The 22,915-nt window shown below is 43.0% G+C and overlaps 1 protein-coding gene across 2 annotated transcripts; it reads left to right on the top strand.

Moving 5' to 3' along the window:
* Positions 1 to 6,261: 6,261 nt before the first annotated feature.
* Positions 6,262 to 8,180, top strand: LOC137266309 (uncharacterized). Of its 2 annotated transcripts, none has more exons than XR_010954971.1 (2): positions 6,262 to 6,803; positions 7,294 to 8,180. XR_010954971.1 is itself a non-coding variant. In XM_067801793.1 (2 exons), exons 1-2 carry the CDS (start codon positions 6,494 to 6,496, stop codon positions 7,599 to 7,601), a joined length of 636 nt encoding a protein of 211 aa, XP_067657894.1. The 2 variants fall into 2 exon arrangements, 1 of the variants encoding a protein (XP_067657894.1); XM_067801793.1 differs by having other exon boundaries at positions 6,494 to 6,821; positions 7,294 to 7,601.
* The last annotated feature ends 14,735 nt before the right edge of the window (positions 8,181 to 22,915 follow it).

Here is a 22,915-nt window from a genome sequence, read left to right as displayed (position 1 = left end):
AACGTTTCAGACACGAAATAGTACACTACACCAGCTTCCATATCCTGTGCAATCTTAAGCAGTTTCCTCGAGATTTTGAACCAGAGAATATACTCGTTTTCGTGATGTAATAATGTAATATATTGTACAAGGTTATTTCTCACCGGAGTGCAATGCCTCCAGAACGCCTAAATGCAGAAGAGTGATGTTGCAGAAGTATTTTATAACCATCCAGCTTTAAATCATCATGTGAGTTAGTCTTTGTTTCCTGAAAGCATAGTGAGTGAGTGAGTTAACATTTAACGTCACATCGGCAGTATTGCAGCCATATCGTGAGGAGAACATTCTTAAAAAGGAATCTATGTATATCATAAAAACTTGTCAACGAAGGACAGTAAAACAACTAGAATATCACAATAAGAAATAAAACCAGCGTGAAAAGTTAAAGCTAATATTCCTATTCAGACAATACAATATAAAAACAGGCTATATAGATCACCAACAACTGAAGGTAGATCACCATACTAGGGGCCATGGGCACTTACAGTACTTCTGCTACCTGCATGGTCCCTAGCTGGATTTACATCATCCCCTCAGCTGCTGGTGATTGTATGCAAGATTAGCCACAAATTAAAATGACACATATTCTACGGCTAAGACAAAATGGAAGATCAAATTTGACTTCAAATGTTTTGGGACTTACGTACCCTCTCAGGAGGACAATAATTTTACAGTGCTTTAACCCCCCTCGAGGATACAGCCACTAACACTCTAAGTTACTAATTCAAACTTCCAAGCATAAAATATTTTTCTATTTACAATTCATTTAGCAAATCTAATTCTTTAATAAATGCAGTAATTAAATGAGAGCTAACAGAAATAAAAAGATCCTTCAAAGTGAATTAATATATTTATCCCTTGTGATGGAATATTCAACACAGTCAAGCAGGACATGCTTGACTGTGATTCTTTCATCACAAGGGATACAACACGGAGGATCTTCACCTTTTAATAGATACTCGTGAGTATACCTCGTAAGGCCAATGCGACATCGTCGCATAATGACCTCCTCAAATCTGGACTGACAACCCAAGTAAGTATAACCGATATAAGGTTTTATTTCATGTAATTTATTTATACCTACTTGAGTGTCCCACCTCTTCTGCATCAGATCACGGATATACGTTCTAATGCAAGCTCTGTAATCTGAATATGGAAGAAGATGTGGTGTCACAGATTTGGTGAGTGCTGCCTTGGCAGCAAGATCGGCCATCACATTCCCAGAATTACCTACGTGACTGGGTAACCAACAAAAGACGATGTCGTATTGGCCAGTAGCAAGAGTATTATATAGTTCCATAATTTAAATTAAAAGTGGATGTTTACAGGAAATATTTTTAATAGCTTGAAGGTAAGAAAGAGAGTCGGAATATATTATATACTGTTTACGTTTCGGGTGTCTTTGGATATATTTAAGAGCTGTTAATATGGCGTTCGCTTCTCTTGTAAAAATAGAACTATTATCTGGTAATCTAGAAGATATTGTTCTGGATCCAATGACAGTAGCACAAGCAACTGCACCACCGTCCTTGGAACCATCTGTAAATAAGGATTTGTAATTGTTATATGTATGTTTCAATTGATTATATTCTTGTTTATACTGTAATTCATTGGTTTCTGATTTTTAAATGTAGTTAATGTTAGGTCAACCTGTGGCCTGACCAACTGCCAAGGGGGAGAGGAAAGAAGACGGAAAGGAGCTATATTGTTCAGCTCAATACCAGCAGCAGCAATAAACGGCTTTATTCTGAGCCCAAGAGGTGGAACAAGAGAAGACTTTTGCTATACAAATCCTCAAAAAGAGGATTGAAGACACAGTTATATGCAGGGTCGGATTCGTTAGAGTATAGTTTTGTGATATATTGTAAAGATAAATTGATACGGCGTTGTCCAAGAGATGCTTCATCGGCCTCAACGTAAAGACTGTCAATAGGTGAAGTTCTGAAGGACCCAAGACAAAGTCTTAGACCTTGGTGATGGACAGGATCAAGAGGTTTAAGATTGCTTTTGCAGGCTCCACCATAGAGGATGGAGCCATAATCAAGTTTAGAACGAACGAGTGATCGATACAGATGGAGAAGAGTAGCTTGATCCCCTCCCCATTTTGAATTTGAAACCACTTTCAACAAGTCAAGAGCTTTCAGGCATTTAGTTTTAAGTGATTAATATGTGGTAAAAACGTTAAATGTGAATCAAAGATTAGACCCAAGAATTTGGCTTCCTTCACAACTTTAATGGGCGTCCCATCTAGAGACAGTTCAGGGTCTTTATGTGGTTTGTATTTACTGACAAAAATGTATGCAGTTAGTTTTCGATTTAGACCATTTATTAATCTTGTTTAAACACAACTGCAATTGCCGTTCAATGGTATGCATATTTTTACCACGACAAGACATATTAAAATCATCCACAAATAAGGATCCATCAATTGAATCGTTTAAAACTTTTGATAAACTGTTGATCTTGATGCTAAAAAGAGTGAGAGACAAAATACTGCCTTGTGGAACACCCTGATCCTGACTGTAATGATCAGACAGGGTAGAACCCACACGGACCTGGAATTGTCTGTTATTTAAAAACTTGGCAATAAATTCAGGCAAACGACCTCGCAAACCGTTTTCAGAAACGTCCATGTCTTCAAGAGACCCGTATTTATTGAACAATTGAATTTTGTTCTGTGACCCTTTTGGAGCTCTGCCACTTTGTTGTTTTGAAGCATCAGGGTTTGGCTTCGATTTATTTTTCACAGTTTGTTGACTATCAGCTGTGGATTGAGACTTTGAGTGTGACTGAGATGATGATTTGTGACCAGAAGAAGACTTTGAGGTACTAGGAAGTGATTCCTCAGTCTGTGATGATATACCTGGGTACAAAAGCTGTGGAGAATCGCAATTTACCCATGTCGAGGTAGTTTGGCAGCCTGTGGTTGATGTAGTGTTAGATTTAGATCCCGATGATGTTTTTGCTACTGTAGCATAAGTTTGTGGAAGATCAGATCTCTTTACCAGTTTTTTGGCCTCGCAAAAAGAGATATTTTGAGTAAATTTGATTTTATTGATTTCCATTTGCTCTTTTTAAATAGGACATTGCTTAGAAAATGAAGAATGGTCGCCTGAGCAATTGGTGCATTTTTTATAATGACTGTCACAATCTTCTGTTGTGTGTGTCTTCTCACCACAGTGAGCACACACAACAGACAATGTGCAAGTATGCACGCCATGTCCATATTTCTGGCATTTAAAACACCTGAGCGGGTTGGGGATGTAGGTATCAACTTGTATGTTACAATAGCCTGCCTTCACTGATTTAGGAGCATTTGGACATGAAAAAGTACACAGATAGGTATTAGTTTGAAATGTTTCATTGTTTTTTCGGGTTGAAAAGCGCTTCACATACAGCACACCTTGATCTTTCATTTCTGATCCTATGTCAATTTCGGACATATTAGCAAACAATCGATCACGATCTCTGATGATACCTTTACTAGTATTCAAGGTCTTGTGAGCAGAGACCGTGACCGGAATGCCCACGAAAGATTTCATGTTCATCAGGTTCGTTGCTTGTTGCTTTTTCACGCATTCGACTAGCAGGGCACCCGAACGCAAGCGTCTAATGTTTTTCACCTCTCCAGCAACACCTTGAATACCTTTGGATACAGCAAAGGGGTTCAACTTTAACGGTGTCTTGTCAGGAGTCTCAATAACAACGAAACGCGGCCAATATTCAATCGATGCAGACGGTCTATGGTCAGTATCAACAGGGTCGATATCAAGTGGACGTTTTGTTTTTTTGGTTGGGGTTTCATACGCCATAGTTAGTGGAATATGGTTCATCATCCGAGCTCCCCACCCACCACGGAGTATCACAAGGACAAGGCTAAAGCAAGCGGGCCTCCAGCTTGCAGCACCAAGGATACCCGGATGATATACTCCAGTAGAAGAATTACAAAGAATTAATCCACCAGATTGACCCATGAGCCACCGCCTTCTGGGCATAAGACTCTAGGCAAAATTCAGAACTTCAAATACATTCCAAAACCAGAAAAGTCGATGAATAATTCAGCCAAGACCGAAATTAAAAGTTCAAATAAAATTTGTGCAATGACATACATATATAATCCATGCAAAGGGCTTGGCATGACCAGCCGATTGGTTGAATCGGGACAATTCAACCACCCGTCTAGGTGAAATAAGGGCCAAAGTGGTGTGTTGGGCAAATGGAAAGCAGTTAAAAGCCCAAATGCCCTCAGCCACCAGGTTCCCGTCCTCCACCGACACGGGACGCAACCCACGGCAAACAGGTTGCCCAATTTAGTCGCCTCTTACGACAAGCAATGGGGTGCTGTGGACACATTCTGTCCCGGGTCCACACGGGAGAAGAGCACTTAGCATTACCCAGCACCCACCACGAGGAGGTGGCTCTTCATGGGTGCCCCTGAAAGCATAAGATATCATTATTTTCAAATAAACTTATAAACTCCGGATACTCGAGTCGCCAGCGTAAGCCACAACAATTCAAACTAACTAAACGGACACCTTCCTGACATAAATTAGTATGACCATTTTGGTCAGATGTTGAGCTCTCATTGCGTGAGCTAGAGTCAGAGACAGTGCGTGCAGTCTCCTCACCACCAGCGCGCCCCTATTACGTGTTGACCTCTGTACTGCGGTTAACTGTCCCAGATGGCCTGCACGGTGGGGCTCTATAGGGGTGAGGCACAGGCACAGTTTGGAGGAGGTTTTCCACAAAGAGCAATGTGCACTCTCTTTTTCTCAGCTCTTGCTGCTCTCATTAAGGGCATAAGGACATTTTTCTGTATTCAGGAACTTCCTCCAGAAACTGTTCTGCTATTCCACAGGGTTTGCCAATTAACATTTTACCGCATCGCTTGACCGCATCTCTCTCTATTTTGTAACGAGGAATTTAGCAATGATCGGTCGGGATTTGATTTTTTCACCTGTGTACCGTGGAACACGTCTCTGCCATTTCCTATGGACCCGCTTGAACAGTATATTCTCACTGTCAAATTTCAATTGTTTTTCAATAAAGTCTCTGAGAACTTTTTCGGTGTCCTCGATCTCAAAGTGTTGGTCGTTCTGACCTCGTACCGTGGATAGACTTTCCTCAATATTATTAAAGATTAGATTATCTCCCACTGACCTTCACCTTTGATCGATTAGAGATTCTTTCAGCCTGAGATTGTTTAATTTCAAGTCATCTAAAGCACCTGTCTTTGCATTTAGCACAGCAATGTCGCTCTTCGTGTGTTCAATGTCAACCCTCCACTCCTCGAACGTATCGCTGATGTACTTGGTGCTAGCTTCCAGCCCCTTTAAATCGTTCTGCAACTCGTCTAGAGCTTGAACTGTAAGTTCAAGTATTGCAACGTTTGACTTGATGCCACGGATATATTTTTCAATAATATTGAGTCGTGACACATACTTTTCAATATTTTCCAGTTTTTCAAGTATAAAATCATTTGGAGAGGGGACCTGCGTTGTGAGCAGCGGCGACTGCATGAAGCCCGTCGGTGGATAGCCTCCGAACACCGGCGTGGAGTTAACCACATGAGGGTGTAGGGCGACTTGCGTTGGCGTGGCTGTCACATTTTGTTGCACAATGTTTTGTGATGTGGCGGGAGACATAGCATTGTGGTTGTGATCGGGTGGTGTGGGAGGAATAGACCTTACTTTGGTCACTGATTCTCTTTTCTCATTGCCCGTGTCTACAGCCGACAGCGGTAGGGTGGACGACTTTTGCCGTTTCTTCTTACTTGGGCGATATCTTGGCATGGTTTAAGGCACGGGGTCGTGTAAATCCGCTTCTCGTCTTTAGTTGAGTTAAATGAGTTCAAATAAAGTCGTAGTTTAGGGGAAACGACGAGAACCGATGTGAACACGTCCACTCACCAAGTGATCACGTGCAACCTACATGACTCAACAAAGGCGAACATAAAATTTATTAATGCTCATCAGTAGAGGTGTTTCTCAACAGGATTTACCCATTTGGTTTTGTCGAGGGAGGTAGGGCAGGCTGGTGGTTAAAGCGTCACGGTGAAGACCCGGGTTCGATTCCCCATGTGAGTTCAATGTGTGATGTCCATTTCTGGTGTCCCCCTCCATGATATTGCTGGTATATTGCTTACACACTCACTCATTCACTTACTCACTCACCCTCGGCACCCTCATGAACAGTCAACATAAAATCTGACAAGAGCACCTTGAGGGAAGGTAGGATTAGAGATGTCTAGCCTAGACTTCAATGTGACAGACTGTAGCAACACTAGATCGCAGTCATAGCAATGGCAGATATATGCCCCGCCGTATTTGACCTCATGTTGTCAATATCTTCCTTTGGACATGCAGGTTCTCATGCTTCAATATTAGGACATGTTTCTAGAGAACAGTGTGCTATTTAACAAAGGGAAACCAAAGCAATACTCAATCGAGATACTATGTTCAGAGTCTACATCAGTGGAAACAATGAGACGTCGAAGAGATGTCATCTCAACGGTGCTTATAACCTTCTGGTTGAAGACTCACGTTTGTGCCTCTGCGATCTAACGTCTAACCGGGTCCTTTATAAATCGCCGTACAAATATATCCGAAGATATGGGAAAACACGTTCGTCATTTCATTTCGAAGCTGGAAGAAAGAGTTCAAGTGGTGAAGGTATTTTCGATATGGAAACAAACCAAGGTTCCGAAATTTTCAGACGTGTCGTAGGAAAATGGAAAACACCTACTGAAAAAGTGCAGACAAGAGGTATGTCGTATTCGGATGGTGAGTTTTCATGAAGTAGTGAAACAGTAAAACATACCATTACAGTAAAACCCCTTTGTATCGAACTTTGATGTGTTGAACATACCGATGTCTCGAAGTAAAAGCTTGGTCACTTTAAGCACTCGTTTGGCGTTTGTCTTGTACTTCGGATAACTTGAAGTATTTATGTAGAGCATGCTTACATTGACATGTATGAATAGATTTTAGCGAACTGACCACGATCGTGTTCATCTGGGTACCCTTTCCACAAAGCTATCTTAGCGATAATATGTCCTTAACTCCCATACCTTACTCATCGTGGTGCTAAAAATACTTTTGTGAATATGGGCCTGCAAACTAGCTATGATTATATTCAAGCAGGACCCTGTACCCAAAAGCGACCTTAAAAGCCAAGGTGTCTGAACTCCTAAATTATGCTAAACCTTTACAGTCTACGCCACGCCTGTGAACTGACCTTGATTGTATTTACCAGGTTGTGAGGGTATTCAATCTGCTGATGATTCGGGCTTAAAGGATGAAGAACAGAGAGTTGCCGGAGCAGCCGAAAGCCACACGTACGCGAATATCATCGGTGCAAGACAAGGCTCTCTGGACGTGAAAAAGGCTGAGGGCACCGTCGGTGTTTACAGTGAACCGTATACAACAGACACAGGAGATACTTATCTGACCGCAGTTGCAGAGAAACAGTATTACAATAAAGACACACCCGATGGCAATCGTGCTGGACGCCCTCCCAAATCAGATGATGAACACGTATACAGCGAGCCATACACGTCCTAGTCTGTTTTTCACAAAAAAATGGTTTTCTTAAACGCTTAAACCAATGTGTTTCTTTCTTTATTGTTTAACGATGCACCCAACGACATTCCAGCAATATGATGGCGGTCATTAATTGGCTCTGTACCAAGCAGCCATGTATTTGATTTTGCGAGTATCGATCTGTCGAGTATCGATCTATGCAAATGGGATACTATGCCGTGCATCAACTAAGCAGTGTGCCTGACCATCCGACCCTTGGACACAGATATGACATTCTGTTGATGGGAAAAGTGTATGTGCATGTAAACTGCAATACTGTTTGTAATAATGCTAACATATTTCAATTAACAGGCCGATATAATAGCAGCCGGTACCTGTAGTAACAAATAAAAAAAGGAAGATAGTCTCATGAAGGAAGCGCCAACAAAAAATGAATATTATACGCACACACACACACACACACACACACACACACACGTGTGTGGATATATGTGTGTGTGTGTCTAATAGAGAGAGGGGGGTGTATATGAGAAAAAGCATTATATGTCCACACAGATGTAACATTTACAAATGGATGGAATAAATTGTCATTTATTTTCTTCTTGGCGTCAGCATTTCCATTTTTGCAATCTCGTAAATCCAATAGCCTCCACTATATATATAAAATGTAGCAGTCATACGCTGAATTATATGTGATTACACCACTAGGGTGTGTTATGTCCATTGTTCTGGCAGGTTGATTTTCTGTGTATCAACCTTCTATCTGCACGTGCAGAGGTTGATATGATGTTAACAACCGGGTATGTTATTTGGCGGCTGGACTGGCTAACCTGGGGTAGATAAGTCACACCTCGGCTTCGCCTCGGCCATTGACTTATCTCCCCACGGAATTTTGGACATCGGTAATTTTCAAATATTGTTTCTCGGCTTCGCCTGGAAACAATATTTGAAAATTACCTCTATAAAAGTATCAAAAGGGTGTGTATACAGCGATTCCGTCCAGGTGCCAGTCTAAAATAATAACATGAACAAGGATGTGTGGATTTATTTCATTGTGAAATTTACAACGCAGTTGTCCATGTGAATCTGGTGCCTGGTTTGTGCTGCCAAACAGCGTGACGGTGGAGCTAGATGTCACAGAGGTGGCCTTGCCATGTGCCTGGTCTGGCCATGATGCGGTCTCCGTTGACGCGCCAGTATCTCCCAGCTGTTCGTCATTCAGTATGGCGTTTACTATGGCTTTCTGGTCCTCACTGGTTCTGGTGTAACTGTGCACACCTGTTTGAAAGAAAATTGGATCAAATTAGTATTGTAGCATATGTAGTTAAGCTCAACAAAACCGGAAGTTGTAAACTGACGAAACACTTACCAACACTTATCTGTCGGAGACTGAAGAGCTTGAAGGTAGAAAGCGTCATCATGGCCGTCTGGAGGACACAGTAATAAGTGCTTCTTAAATAGACGAACATCGCATCGGGCAGGATTACTACTGGTGTGATGTTCGATCTCTTTAGGGGTAACTCTTCTGTGCTTCAGCCCCCCTTGCACAGTTTTGGAGTAATCTTCCCGGTAACACAAGTACTCGTGTCCTTCAGGACCCATCTTAAGGGATATTTGTGAGCTTTTATGTTTTAGCTTTCTTTGTTCGTGGCATTAGCCTCATAAAAACGTTCAGCAGTTTTACCTTTTTCCTGTAATTCTTTTTCAATAATTTGAGATGCTTCCAACAATTCTGAGTCGCTATCGCTATTGATATGGCATGCCTCCGCTTCTGGCGAGGCCCGACAAAGCTCATCATTAGAATTCATCTTGCACATTGACTTATTTCCCCAAACCACGTGTACACATAACCTTGGCGGTGCAGGAAAGGCACGTGCGACAAGCAATGGACGAGTCCATTCAGCGCCCACGTGGTGTAAGTAGGTTAGCACCCCCCTCTGCGGGTGATATGGATTCAACGCTCTCGCCTTACGGCTCGAGCGTTGATATCCATATCACCCTTGAGGAGGGTGCTAACGTATGCGTATACATCAGTGAAGTGTACCTAACCCTGGCTTGCTAATGCTTTGTATACATAAGGGGACCACGATATGTGTCGTGTGGTTACTGTTGGTGTGTCCTTCTGTCTTAAGTGCAGTGTGTGCATGTTGCGGGGAGGGGGCTGGGGGTAAGTGGAGAGGTGTTGGGATTTGTTCCCACACAATGCAATACGGTGCTCTCACAGGAGACCAACTGAGCAACAGGAAATGCTTGGTATTATCTATGGGATTAGGATTTGGTTCTTTTCTGAGGGTCAGACATATAAAAACAAAAACTGTGATCACATAAACGATTGACAACTGATAGTAACTGTGTGATTTGGGGAAGTGTGTGAGCGGTTTTGTTAAAACCAGGCTATCCGATACAAAGGTTAAGCGGGCGGATAGAATGTTTATGCTGATATACTAGCTATTTAAACGTGGTTTTGGAAGGTATCGGATGGTGGAAAGTTCTGGTTAACCTGAAGCTGTAACACGCACGCACGCACGCACGCACGCATGCACGCACAGCCATTTTAATATGTAATTATGTTACCGAACTGTTCAGCATGTGTCAGAATGCCTACATAGGATTCTCGAGTGATTGCAAAGTTGTGTTAATGTACACTTAGACATTCGTAAAACGTGTTGCATTGTCTACAGAGGATTCGTGAAAGTAAAGATAGTTGTGTCTACACAGGATTCGTGAGTGTAAACAAAATTGTGTCTACACAGGATTTGTAAAGATTGTGTCAGTTTGTTAACACGGAACTCTTGAGTAAAAACAAAGGTGTGATAATGTACACTTAGACATTTGTTAAGCATGTCTCAGATTGTGTATGATAATGTGTACATTATGGCTGTGTTTTATGCGTGTATGTGTCAGATTACTAGTATCCGATGTCTCTTCGGTTACGATAATAAACAAATAAACCCCTTACAAAGGCTGTCATTATTTTGCTTCTTTGCTGCTTAACACCTGTATGACGGTGGTTACTGTGCTCGACAACCTAGTGATATGAGCAAACGGCATAGTGACATGTTATGAACCAAGTCAACGACCCCTAGCCTTTAGTTTTACCTTTTATAATCAACATAGGTTTCCGTGGACTTCGTTAAGTTTTGGTATTAGAATATTGTTTACATATCGTGTCATGAAACCTTGAAAAGAGAGTAAGATCATAGACATCACATTCAAGATAGTCACGCTTCAACTTGGGTCAGTGACAGTCAAACCGTTATGTCGAAGTTAAATGTCTCTACCGTAAATACTTCGAGTTATCCGAGGTTCATAGCAGCCACAACATGGTGCCTAAGTAAGGCATATGCAGTGACCCAGCTTTAACTTCAAGGTAAAGGGAGGTGGGATAGTGTAGTGGTTAAAGTGTTCGCTCGTCACGCCGGAGACCCGGTTCGATTTTCCATATGAGTACAATGCGTGTATTTCAATTTTGCTGGGAAGTTGATAATAGCTGCGTAAAACTAAATTCACTCATCCAGTCAAGGAAAATGTATGACAACAGAAAGTTGAGAGAGAGAGAGAATTTGCATTGTTTGTCTGGACTGGATCGTGTTGTCAGGTCGTCATTCCGTGTACACATGATCGGTCCTTAATGCATAATACACGCTCCTCCTGAGTGCTTTACAAAACGTCACGCAAGGGGATATAGAATTACGCCCACTGTGATATTGTAAACCTGTCAAGCGGGTAGGAATGCGCCTTTGTGACATTGACAAGAGACCAAAAGCCTGATTTTACAACATTGAAATAAATCCAAATGTAGTAGGAAATGCATGCAATGACCGGATTTGCGTACTTCAGAAAATGCTTGATCATAGAATATTTCAAATACATTCATTTTATTTGTAATATTTGCTGTCAGTCCCGATTATTTTCTATGTATATATAGAAACAGAAGGGAGCGGAACTATAAGATTCTAATAAAGAAACAGATAATATTGGATTGCGAATAAATACCTATGATAGTTATGCACATAATCATAATTTAATTAACACACAATTATGAATTACCACTGTATGGGAACTTTTGTGTGTGAAGAAGTTAAACTGACATGTTTTGACATATATATTCGGAATTTCAGTTCCTGAAATAGATGACGTACTAGTTTCCTTTGGATACGCAAGAAATGCTGTTTATGTATCCCAGTTCCTTAAAGGTCACATATACTCTAGTAGGGTACAAATACAAAAATACTTGCTGACATCGCTATAAATGAAATTCTGCCATTAAAACTAGTCATTTCGACCTTTAATTAACTTAAATCGACCTTTTTGTCAACAGTGCACAATTCTCAGCCGCAAACGAAATTTCAACCAATCAGAGCGCCCACTAATTGTAATTAGACGTAATTGTAGGCATCGAATTGAGGGTCTGTGCAGTATTCATCTACATTTCAGGGGTTAAACTATTTCGTTTACAGGTTTGTACAAACCTGAAATCGCGAAAGCTGTTGAGAAAAATGAAAGCTATATGTTCTCACAACCTACTATCATTTAGTCTTGGCTCCTGCTTTGCCTAGTTTTCGAGTTACAACCCTTGTTCTCATAGACAATTCTGTCAAAAACACTTGGTGTCGCTAGGTTGTAATCTGTGTACGGTGGTATTAACCTACACGTTAATTGTCATCATTCAATTGATGCTCAGTTAATGAATTTATAATAGGTATAATTAGTGGTAACGCCACTTAGATTACCCGACAAAGGCCCCCATTTGGTATTTCTTTTGCCTGGATCGATCAAAGGATTAACCGATAAGACGCTGATTGATTAATTAGTTTTATGCGGATTTAAATGGGGGATTTGTCAAAAGGTAGTGTTTATGTATGTACATTTACTAATCTATACTGAATATACTCTGTCGTGTCTGTGTCTATGTAAAAACAACACCCTTCTTTCAAAGAATTAACCGCCAATACATTGATTGAATGCTCATTATTGGCTAACTAAATAACCTTTTTAAAAGAATGACGCACATTATGCAATTAGTTGCCGCTTGTGCTATCTTGGGTGACCAATGAAACTATGTGAAAAACCTGAAACGATACATCACGTTTTCGTGTATTAGACTGTTAAAAGACACATCACTTGGGTAATCTGCAGATGAATAATATATCACTTGTTTTTGTGGATATTGATGGATACATTCCTCGAACAAGGTAATAACCTGACATTGCTCCTGTAACTTTAATTTTCACATTTGAATTTTTTTTTATTACGTTGCCCTAGCTTTCAACAGGTGACATACACTAGGACGTGCGTGCGAATTATGATTCATATAGGCAAATTATAAAATATCTACATATTACATTCCTGTTGTACATTCACAGATCACTTTTTTTATCAAGTTTCAAAATGCATACAAGTATGATTACAAAAGCAATTACGATTTTGAGACCAAGTATAAAGACGTATATTGACAAGTGTCTACATACTGGTGAGTGAACATTACGAACCAAGTAAATTTAGCAAGTGAGGAAATTTATCGCGCAGTATTTTCACTTCGGCACCAACCTCGCTTAGGTTATGTTACAGGTTGTGTCATGCAAACTCCTTTGGCAATGATTCAAATACATATTTAACTACGGTTGTGTCATGCAAACTCCTTTTGGTAATGATTCAAATACATATTTACCTACTAGTAGAAAGTAGTTTTGATTTTCTAACTTGATTAAAATAAACCATAATCTCATTAATTCAAATAGATTGGACTTCACGATTTTTTTTAAAATGGCGGCGTCCTGTCTTAGGATGAATGCTATTTAAGTTTCTTTTCACCGACTTACAAAAGCAAAATTACTTTCTGCTGGTAGTAAAATATGTATTTTATTGATGGACAATATGATATTGCATGACATTGCTTATAACATAACAATTTCACTCTTGGAGTGAGTGAGTTTAGTTTTACGCCGCACTCAGCAATATTCCAGCTATATGGCGGCGGTCTGTAAATAATCGAGTCTGGACCAGACAATCCAGTGATCAACAACATGAGCATCGGTCTGCGCAATTGGGAACCGATGACATGTGTCAACCAAGTCAGTGAGCCTGACCACCCGATCCCGTTAGTCGCCTCTTACGACAAGCATAGTCGCCTTTCATGGCAAGCATGGGTTGCTGAAGACCTATTCTACCCCGGGACCTTCACGGGTCTTCACTCTTGGAAGTGAGGAGGAGGTCAATATAATATTGCTTGCAATATAAATGTCACTTCGACCCCCACCTTTGTTTCCTTGGAAGAAGTCCTTATGTTAAAAGTTGTGTCATGCAAAACCCTCAATAATTCTATCGAACTTTAGCTCGTGACATCACGATTTTAAAAAATGACGGCGCCCTGTCTGAGGATGAATGCTATTTAAGTTTGTTTTCACCGATTTACAAAAATCAAAATTACTTTTAACTGGTAGTAAAATATGTATTTTATTGATGGACATTAGGAGTTTACATGACATTGCTTATAACATAACAATTTCACTCTGGGAATCGGTCAATATAAGGGGTCAATATAATATTACTTACGATAATATTGTCACTTCCACCACAACCTTGTTTCCGTGGAAGAAAGTGTTACATTCATGCAAAATCCTTTTGGTCAGCAATGTGTAGTAAGCAGTCTTGAGTTTATAAACTCGAAGAAACTTGAACTCCATTTTCTATCCTGGAAGCGTCAGTGAGTGTGCTAGGGCGCGAACCATCCGATTTAGTGTATACCACAGGCTTCCACAACGCTCGCTTCTCACACACTAACAACCAGTTTAAGCACAAACTACAGGGTATGGTGGAAATCTGTGCATAGTGACACCATCACCCGACCCCAAGGAGCACTTGACGGCAACACAACAATTCGGCATTTCTGTTGGTGACGTCGAGAAATCAGCAAAATGACGAGCTTCCTACACATTTTCTATACAAGCAACTGAAAATCGTTCCTTCTATGACGTCACTGTAGAGCTCTGGCGACAGAGTTACGGAACCAGTCTGCGGTTTCGTTTGCGGGCGAGAGAGAAGCAGACGGCTTTTCAGCAACTTTTAAGAGCTTGGTAATAATTAACCACAAGTTTGTTTGTTTGTTTTTTTTAAAAAAATGGAGTTCCGTTTATGACTAACCAGAAGTATTTCATATGCAGTGATAAAAAGAGTACGAGAAATACTATAAACTAATCCTATGAGAAAAACTCAGCGATATTGCCAATATACATGCGACATGAAAAAAGGAAGCATTGAAAAGAAAACACATATTCTTTCGTCATCAGGACCAACTTCAAATCACCTATACAGAATAAAAAAAAGAGAAATTGTCCTCATTCTCCATCTTCTGTTTCTTCTTCTCAACTTCTAAAATTCTAGAATGAGAGAGAGAGAGAACGATGGACAGATAAATAGGCAGGAAGATTCTTGTACGTAGGTGTGTATACATAGACACACACACGCACATACACATACACACATACATATACATATATATATACTCTGGTCAAATGCCCCTACCGCTCTCATGTTTGTGACCCGTGAAGGTCCCGGGGTAGAATAGAATAGGCCTTCAGCAACCCATGCTTGCCATAAAAGGTGACTATGCTTGTCGTAAGAGGCGACTAACGGGATCGGGTGGTCAGACTAGCTGACTTGGTTGACACATGTCATCGGTTCCCCATTGCGCAGATCGATGATCATGTTGTTGATCACTGGATTGTCTGGTCCAGACTCGATTATTTTCAGACCGTCGCCATATAGCTGGAATATTGCTAAGTGCGACGTAAAACTAAACTCACTCACTCACTCACTCTCATGTTTGTCTCCCAAATGCATTTGTATTGACGGTGGCAATATGATACGTACATTTCAAACGATTTTTTTTATCACGAGTGTCGATTGACACGTAGATTTCCAAACATGGTTACATTGAGGAAATACTGTTCCTCCGTGTGATGTCACACATTAAGCAGGTCGAGCAACATATACGCGTAATGTCTCAGTCCAACCAGGAAGTAAAGCAAACCACATATGTCCTTTGAAGTTGTTGTCGGATCTTGAGGAAACCTATCGAAAGTCGATTTATTTTAATTTTTTCAGCACACCGCAAGTATCTGGACATTGTGAATATTTCTGAACTGGGTTTCACATTTGCATGGTACAGACATATAGACGTATGAGCACTGTGAAATAACCAGCCACTAACGATCTGAATGTTGGCAGTGTTGATGCACACTTTCTACGATCACCTTTCGTGTTTTGTGGGTGCATAGACTATGGAGGATCATTTTACGTACTTCAGAGTCAGCATCAACGGAGATGAGAAGACGTCGAGGAGATGTCACCTTAAAGGTGTGTATGACGTTGTTGTGAAGGATACAAGTTTGTGCCTGCGCGATGTCGGGTCCAAGAGGGTTATCTATGAATGGCCGTACACATGCATTCGAAAGTACGGAAAGTCTAGCACCCAATTCACTTTTGAAGCTGGACGGAAATCCTCAACTGGGGCAGGTGTTTTTAATTTGGAAACAGTCGACGGTTCCTTAATCTTGAAGAGTGTAACGGAGAAAATTGAAAAGATAAAGGCTTCTAAAGGTAGGGAGGTGATTTGCTTAGAAATAGGTGACAATTAAATTGAAGCGTACCTGCCTGTTCGTAAGCATAATGTTTACATAGTGTAGGATGTTCCCTGCTCACGAGGGGGCATGGGATGATGCACCCTCTATTTTTATTGATGTCCCTGGACCTGAGGGGCAAGGGGAACATATGTAACACTGGGGTATGAAAAATATTTTGAGCTTACATTTCTAATATACTTCTGATATGTACATGATAAAAATAACTGTATCATATTGAAGATTGTTATATATCATTCACACAAAGGTACTTTTGACGCACATGTCGCTAGTTTCCGGTCACGTGACATTTTATCACATGTTCCCCGATCTCGTGACATGTTCTGTTCTTGAGTACAGAGCAGCCATAAGTTTTTGGTAATCGAGGGCCACCCTGCGAAGCACATTAAAGAACGATTGGGAGCTGTACAAGTACTGAATCCCACGGGGTACGAAAAAATTGAAAAACCTTTTAAGAAAAAGGCTTGTACAGCAAGGGAAGGCGATTTGCCTGGAAATAGGTATCAGTGAAATTCAATAGAACCTGTCCAGCATGTGAACAGAAATCAATGTTGCATCTCCAATCCATCGAAACCATATTTGTTTGTTATGTAATATATACATGGAAAGTAACAAAGCACTAATGTTTGTAATTCCACAGTTTTGGTGCAGATCACCATTTTGCAAAAGCCCGGCATAACATAATGATTCATACACACATGCTCTATCATCGTATTGCATGGTGACAGTCACTGGATTTTCTGGTGGAGACACGACATTATACAGCTGTATTGCTGCTGAAACAAAGGTCGAGATCGCGAGAATGTCCCTTACAGTATTCCATATTATACAGCTGTATGGCTGCTGAAACAAAGGTCGAGATCGCGAGAATGTCCCTTACAGTATTCCATATTATACAGCTGTATGGCTGCTGAAACAAAGGTCGAGATCGCGAGAATGTCCCTTACAGTATTCCATATTATACAGCTGTATGGCTGCTGAAACAAAGGTCGAGATCGCGAGAATGTCCCTTACAGTATTCCATATTATACAGCTGTATGGCTGCTGAAACAAAGGTCGAGATCGCGAGAATGTCCCTTACAGTATTCCATATTATACAGCTGTATGGCTGCTGAAACAAAGGTCGAGATCGCGAGAATGTCCCTTACAGTATTCCATATTATACAGCTGTATGGTTGCTGAAACAAAGGTCGAGATCGCGAGAATGTCCCTTACAGTATTCCATATTATACAGCTGTATGGCTGCTGAGACAAAGGTCGAGATCGCGAGAATGTCCCTTACAGTATTCCATATTATACAGCTGTATGGCTGCTGAAACAAAGGTCGAGATCGCGAGAATGTCCCTTACAGTATTCCATATTATACAGCTGTATGGCTGCTGAAACAAAGGTCGAGATCGCGAGAATGTCCCTTACAGTATTCCACATTATACAGCTGTATGGCTGCTGAAACATAGTTATGCTCATGATATTGTCACAACTGTACAATAGAGTCACGTGCCTCATCTTGGGATTTATGAGTTTTAATTTTACGCATTTTATTTTTTATGAATGTTCGATGTAAATACAGACATTGTCCTTATTATTCCCATACGGGCGGTGGAATAGCCCAATGGTTAAAGCGTCTGCTCGTGAAGTTGCAGACCCGGGTTCAATTCCCCGCATGGTAAAGTGTGTCAAGCCCATTTCTGGTGTTTCCCATTGTGATATTGCTCGAATTTTGCTAAAAGGAGCGTAAAACCATATCTACTTTCTCACTCACTATTACTTCATTAATCTAAAGACATCTCTGCTGACATTGTTCAAATCATAAAGACGTGTGTCGGAATCATAGTGACTGTGCTAGTTGCGAATAATGTGATTAATTTTTATGTGGCGATATCCAAACTGAAACAATATTATCTAAAATAGTGCCCTCAGAAAGATTTAGTGTCAAACATACACGGACATATACTGAGGGAAGCAAACAACGGAACACCACTTCTTGGTAAGTGTTCCTTTATTTATTCACAGATTTCCTCCCACAACGCTGTTCAAAGATGGTTATGAAAACTAGAAAATATCAAGGAAACGCTATAATTTTCCTGCGTTCCTTTATTTTGTCTCTCTCGGTATATTACAAAATTAGCTGCATTATGACATTGACAGGGTTAATAAATCAGTGCAAATTACTGTAAAGTAATCACAATGGCAGTACAAAACAAAGTGGCAACATTTCATCGCATAACAAGTATTGCAACTGTATGAAGTACCCCAAAGGCAATGAAATCAGTGAAATCAGAGGGACTCGTGAAGATCTGGGTTAGAACTGATCTTCAGTAAACCATGCTTGATGTAAGAGGTGACTAACGGGATCGGGTGGTCAAGTTCCCTAACTTGTTGACACAGGCCATCGTATCACAGTTGCGTAGATCGATGCTCATGTTATTGATAATTGGATCGTCTGGCCCACACCTCATCGCAACAGATGGCCTTGATATGAGACGCTTTGACGGAAACAGTCGTAACAACAATTACAATGCCATAATACACGCATTTCCACAATAATATGTGGGTCTGCTGACGATTTCACTCGTCAGCCGGCGTCCCTCTTGCACGTGCTACCGATTGTGTCTCAGCTCGCGCTTGTGTGGCTCGTGCGAGCCCTTGTTGGACTTCCGCGGTCCTCGCTAGCGCGGAGAGGCGGATAGGCGGATAGGCGGATAGGCGGACCTTCTGCCTTGACGGAGGCGGAGGACAGGCGAATCCTTCGCCTGGGCGGACCCTCCATTAGTTCTCTTAGCTATCGAACCCCTCCGCCTCTGTGTGGAGAGATGGAGGACAGGCGACCCCTCGCCGGGGCGGACCCTTCGGACCCGGCTTGGACTCGCCTTGACTTCCGGTGGCGAACTCGCCCGTTCTGCTAGATCGTCCCTCCTTGGACGCGGACATATCTCGAGTGGCATCTATAGGCGTGCCCCAAAACTTGTCAGACAATCACCTCATCCATTTGGACAAGGAGGCTAGATCCATCGTGGGGCTGAGCAACTATGCTGCTCACGCCTGCCAAGCTATGGCCACTTTCGCCAAGTAGGCGGGGATAGAGTAGGGTGGGGAGCCTCTGTATCGGGTACTTGGAGCTGTTGCCAGTGGAGTGGCACAAGTCACCCTATCAGCTGCTAGGATTTCGGCCGCCATTATCAACCTGACAGCTCCGGAGATTAGGGACTCCCTCCGTCATGCCTCAGTGTCTGCAGACACTTTGTTTGCGGGGGAGATCCCAGATGCCCTCCGCACGCGCCATGAGATCCAGCAGCAGGATTTAACCAATCGAATCATGACAAGTGGCGGGCCCTCCGCAGGCTCCACCCCCTGCAAGCGTCACGGAGGTCCTCCAGCGGACCAGTTCACTCCCAGGAAGCGCACGGGGAAGATGGATTTTCGGTTCGGAGGTCGTGGCCGAGGACCCACGAAACAGTCTAACCAGCCCAGCCAGGCTAACCAGGGGTTCCAAACCCCCAGCAAGGGCACTCCCCGGAAACGGACCAAGGTAAGTGGACCACCAAGAAGAATTGACTCAGTCCTTCCACCACCTATCATTCCTCCACTTGAAGGGCCCGTTGGCGGCCGTCTGAGCCTCTTTGTCCTGAACTGGCATCAGCTAGGACTAGACCCGTTCGTGTGTCGGATCCTGGAGCGGGGCTTCTGCATCCCAATCTTTTCTCCCCCCCCCTCTAACCTGCTCTCCAGTGGAACGTCCGATGGACTCGCTCAGGTTCCAACTCACCTTAGAACAGGTGGAGTCTCTCATCTCCAAGGGGGCAGTTCATGAAATCCCCCTTCAGGATCTGACTCCTGGGTTCTATTCACCCGTTTTTGTCAGGCGCAAACGCAACTCGGGGAAATGGCGGCTGATTCACGACCTGAAGGATTTCAACTCCTCATACCTCGAACAGCCGCCATATTTTCGACTCTTGCCCATTCCCTCATGTGCCTGGGCGATGGGTTCACAACCCTCACAACCCTTCGCCCTCCATTCTCGAGGCGCAACGGGACCTCGTCATCCACGTCCTTCGACGCCTAGGGTGCTCAGTGAACCTGGAGAAGTCGGATCTAGTACACATACTAGGCGCCATACTGGATACAGAAGCCCTCAAAGCCTTCGTACCCAAGGACCAGATGAGAAGGCTAGCGCCCCTAATGACTTGTGCACTATCACAGCCCTGTCCCCAGGCAGCGGCAGCGGATACTGGGCCTCCTGACGTCCGCCCAGGACCTGACCGTCAGGGGGACGCTGATACTTCCAGCCATAACTCTCCCACCTCAGACACTTCCTCGCATGGTGGCAGGTGGACGACAACGTCCTCAGAGGAGTTCCCCTAAGGACACCTCCCCCGACCAGTCACCTTTTCGTGGACGCCTCCACCCAAGGATGGGGCGCTCACTTGGGGTCGGACCAGACGGCAGGTACCTGGTCGGGAGACCAGAAGGACCGACACATCAATGTGCTGGAATTGGACGCCATCCGGCTTGCCATGCTCCACTGGTCTGTTCCCCTCAGGCACCAGACCTTACTGGTCCACTCAGACAGCTCGGTCGCAGCCTGGATAATCAACCGACAAGGTTCGACCAGAGACACTCCTCCCCTAGACCTGACACTCCGCCTGTTTGAAATGGTAGACAGGCTCCACCTGAGCATCCGCGAGGTTCACATCCCAGGAGCCAAGACCGTCCTGGTAGACGCTCACTCCCGACCGGACGCGTCTCCTTCAGCAGAGAGGCAACTGAACCCGCGGACGTTTCAGTCCCTTTGTCTCCAGTTCGGTAGGCCCATGCTGGATCTGTTCGCCCCCAGGCTGAACTGCCATCTTCCAATTTATGTATCCCCAGTGCCGGACCCAGCGGCCTGGGCCCTCGACGCACTATTGTTAGAGTGGGAAAGGATGGACGCTTATGCCTTCCCTCCACCAGCGATTCTGGCACAGGCAGTGGCCAAGCTTCAGACCACCAAGTCCATCAGACTGCTTCTGGTGGCTCCCATGTGGCCCGCTCGACCCTGGTTCCTTCCCCTTCGCAGGCTATGTCTGCAGGATTCCAGTCGGATCCTCTCCGGAGGGACCTACTCCTAAGCAAGCTAAGCGGCCGCGTTCACGAAAACCCTCAGGTATTCGATATGCACGTTTGGCTTGTATTCAAACGGGGCTCAGGAAGAGCGGGTAGCCTCTGCCCTGGCTTCCTCACAATGGAAAACCACTCAGAAGCTCTACGACTTCCAGTGGGGCTCCTTTTCCACCTTCAGTGTGGACCACGGAGTGGAGGCGGATTTTGCCACTCTGCCCCAGATAGCTGACTATCTGGTTCACCCGGGAATTCCCGCCCAGCCTCCACTCCTGAGGGTTTTATTAACTGCCTCGCTGGGTAAGGGAATGACGGGTACAGGTCATCTCGTGACCTGGCTGACCTACCGCCCGCATGTTGACCTCGCGTCTCGCACTTTGTGTAGACTGTGTTATGAGAAAAATTGATTAAGCGCCACTCAAGTGGGCAATGTTGGCTTTCTACCAGGTAAGTATAAAAAATGACATTTAATCAAAAATGTATATATAACCTTCCTCATATGGACCCCAAAACATCGGAACATATCACATTCCACACGACTGGTTACAACTTAATCTTAAAAACCTGTGGTGAATGGTGAGCGAGTTTGCTTTCAAGTCGCTTTTAGCAATGTTCCAGCAATGTCACGGAGGTTGACACCAGAAATTAACTTCACATATTTTACTCGAACCCGGGAATCAGTGTGACGAGCGAACACTTTAACCACTTGGCTACCCCACCGCCCCTCTTCTACTGAAACGATGTTATACAATACCAACATTGTTTGACAATTACCCCACCACATCACAGTATTATGTCTAATGGGTAGCAATTGTCACAAACCCACGCCAAGGCAAGTCAATAGTTATCATCACATTATATGTGCCATCACTACTACGGGTTTATGCGTTGTTGACTAGATAACAGAGATGGTCAAATATCTTATCAATAGTAACGACAGACGTTATAAAACTCCCCTCAAATGTAAAGCGTGTTATCTAGTTATCATCATATTGTCAGCTTAATGTAGTATTTGCCATTTTTCAGCAGGATGCAAACAACGTCCTGCCAAAGTGGACCCTCAAAGAAGATCGAACTCATCTGAAGAGGATGTTCACTTGTATGCAAACGCTGACATCATCATGCACGTGAACGAGGTAGTGTACGACAACCCAGAATATTAGGCATCAGGCCACCTATATAAGATATCTTCCAACACTCGGAACATTGGACAGGCAAACATACCCGTGTGTAATGTTATCAAAGATCTGTGTGTTCTTGACGCGGTATTGGCTTTGGGACAGCAAGTGAATGATCTGGACATAAAATTCCATCTCTCATCTCATATGTTCAACAATGACGGAATCACAAAACCCGGGAACTTGCCACAAAGTGTATTTGAATGGGAGCTGTACTTTGAACATCATACACCATCAAGTTGAGTGTTGAGAAAAGAGCAGGCTGAAATGAAAGATCTGCACATACAACACGTTCAATGGGTCTGATGAGGCGTAATGACGCCTTTCGTATGTCAACTGGTACTAGTGGGTACCCGGTGAGATAAAGTCATGTGACTATAACCTTCAAGCACCTAACAGGCAGCTTGGGTTATCCGGG

This window comes from Haliotis asinina, chromosome 15 (genome assembly GCF_037392515.1).
Source record: "Haliotis asinina isolate JCU_RB_2024 chromosome 15, JCU_Hal_asi_v2, whole genome shotgun sequence".
NCBI lineage: Eukaryota > Metazoa > Mollusca > Gastropoda > Lepetellida > Haliotidae > Haliotis > Haliotis asinina.
Note: the sequence above shows the minus strand (reverse complement) of the source record. Positions and strands in the feature narration are given on the sequence as shown.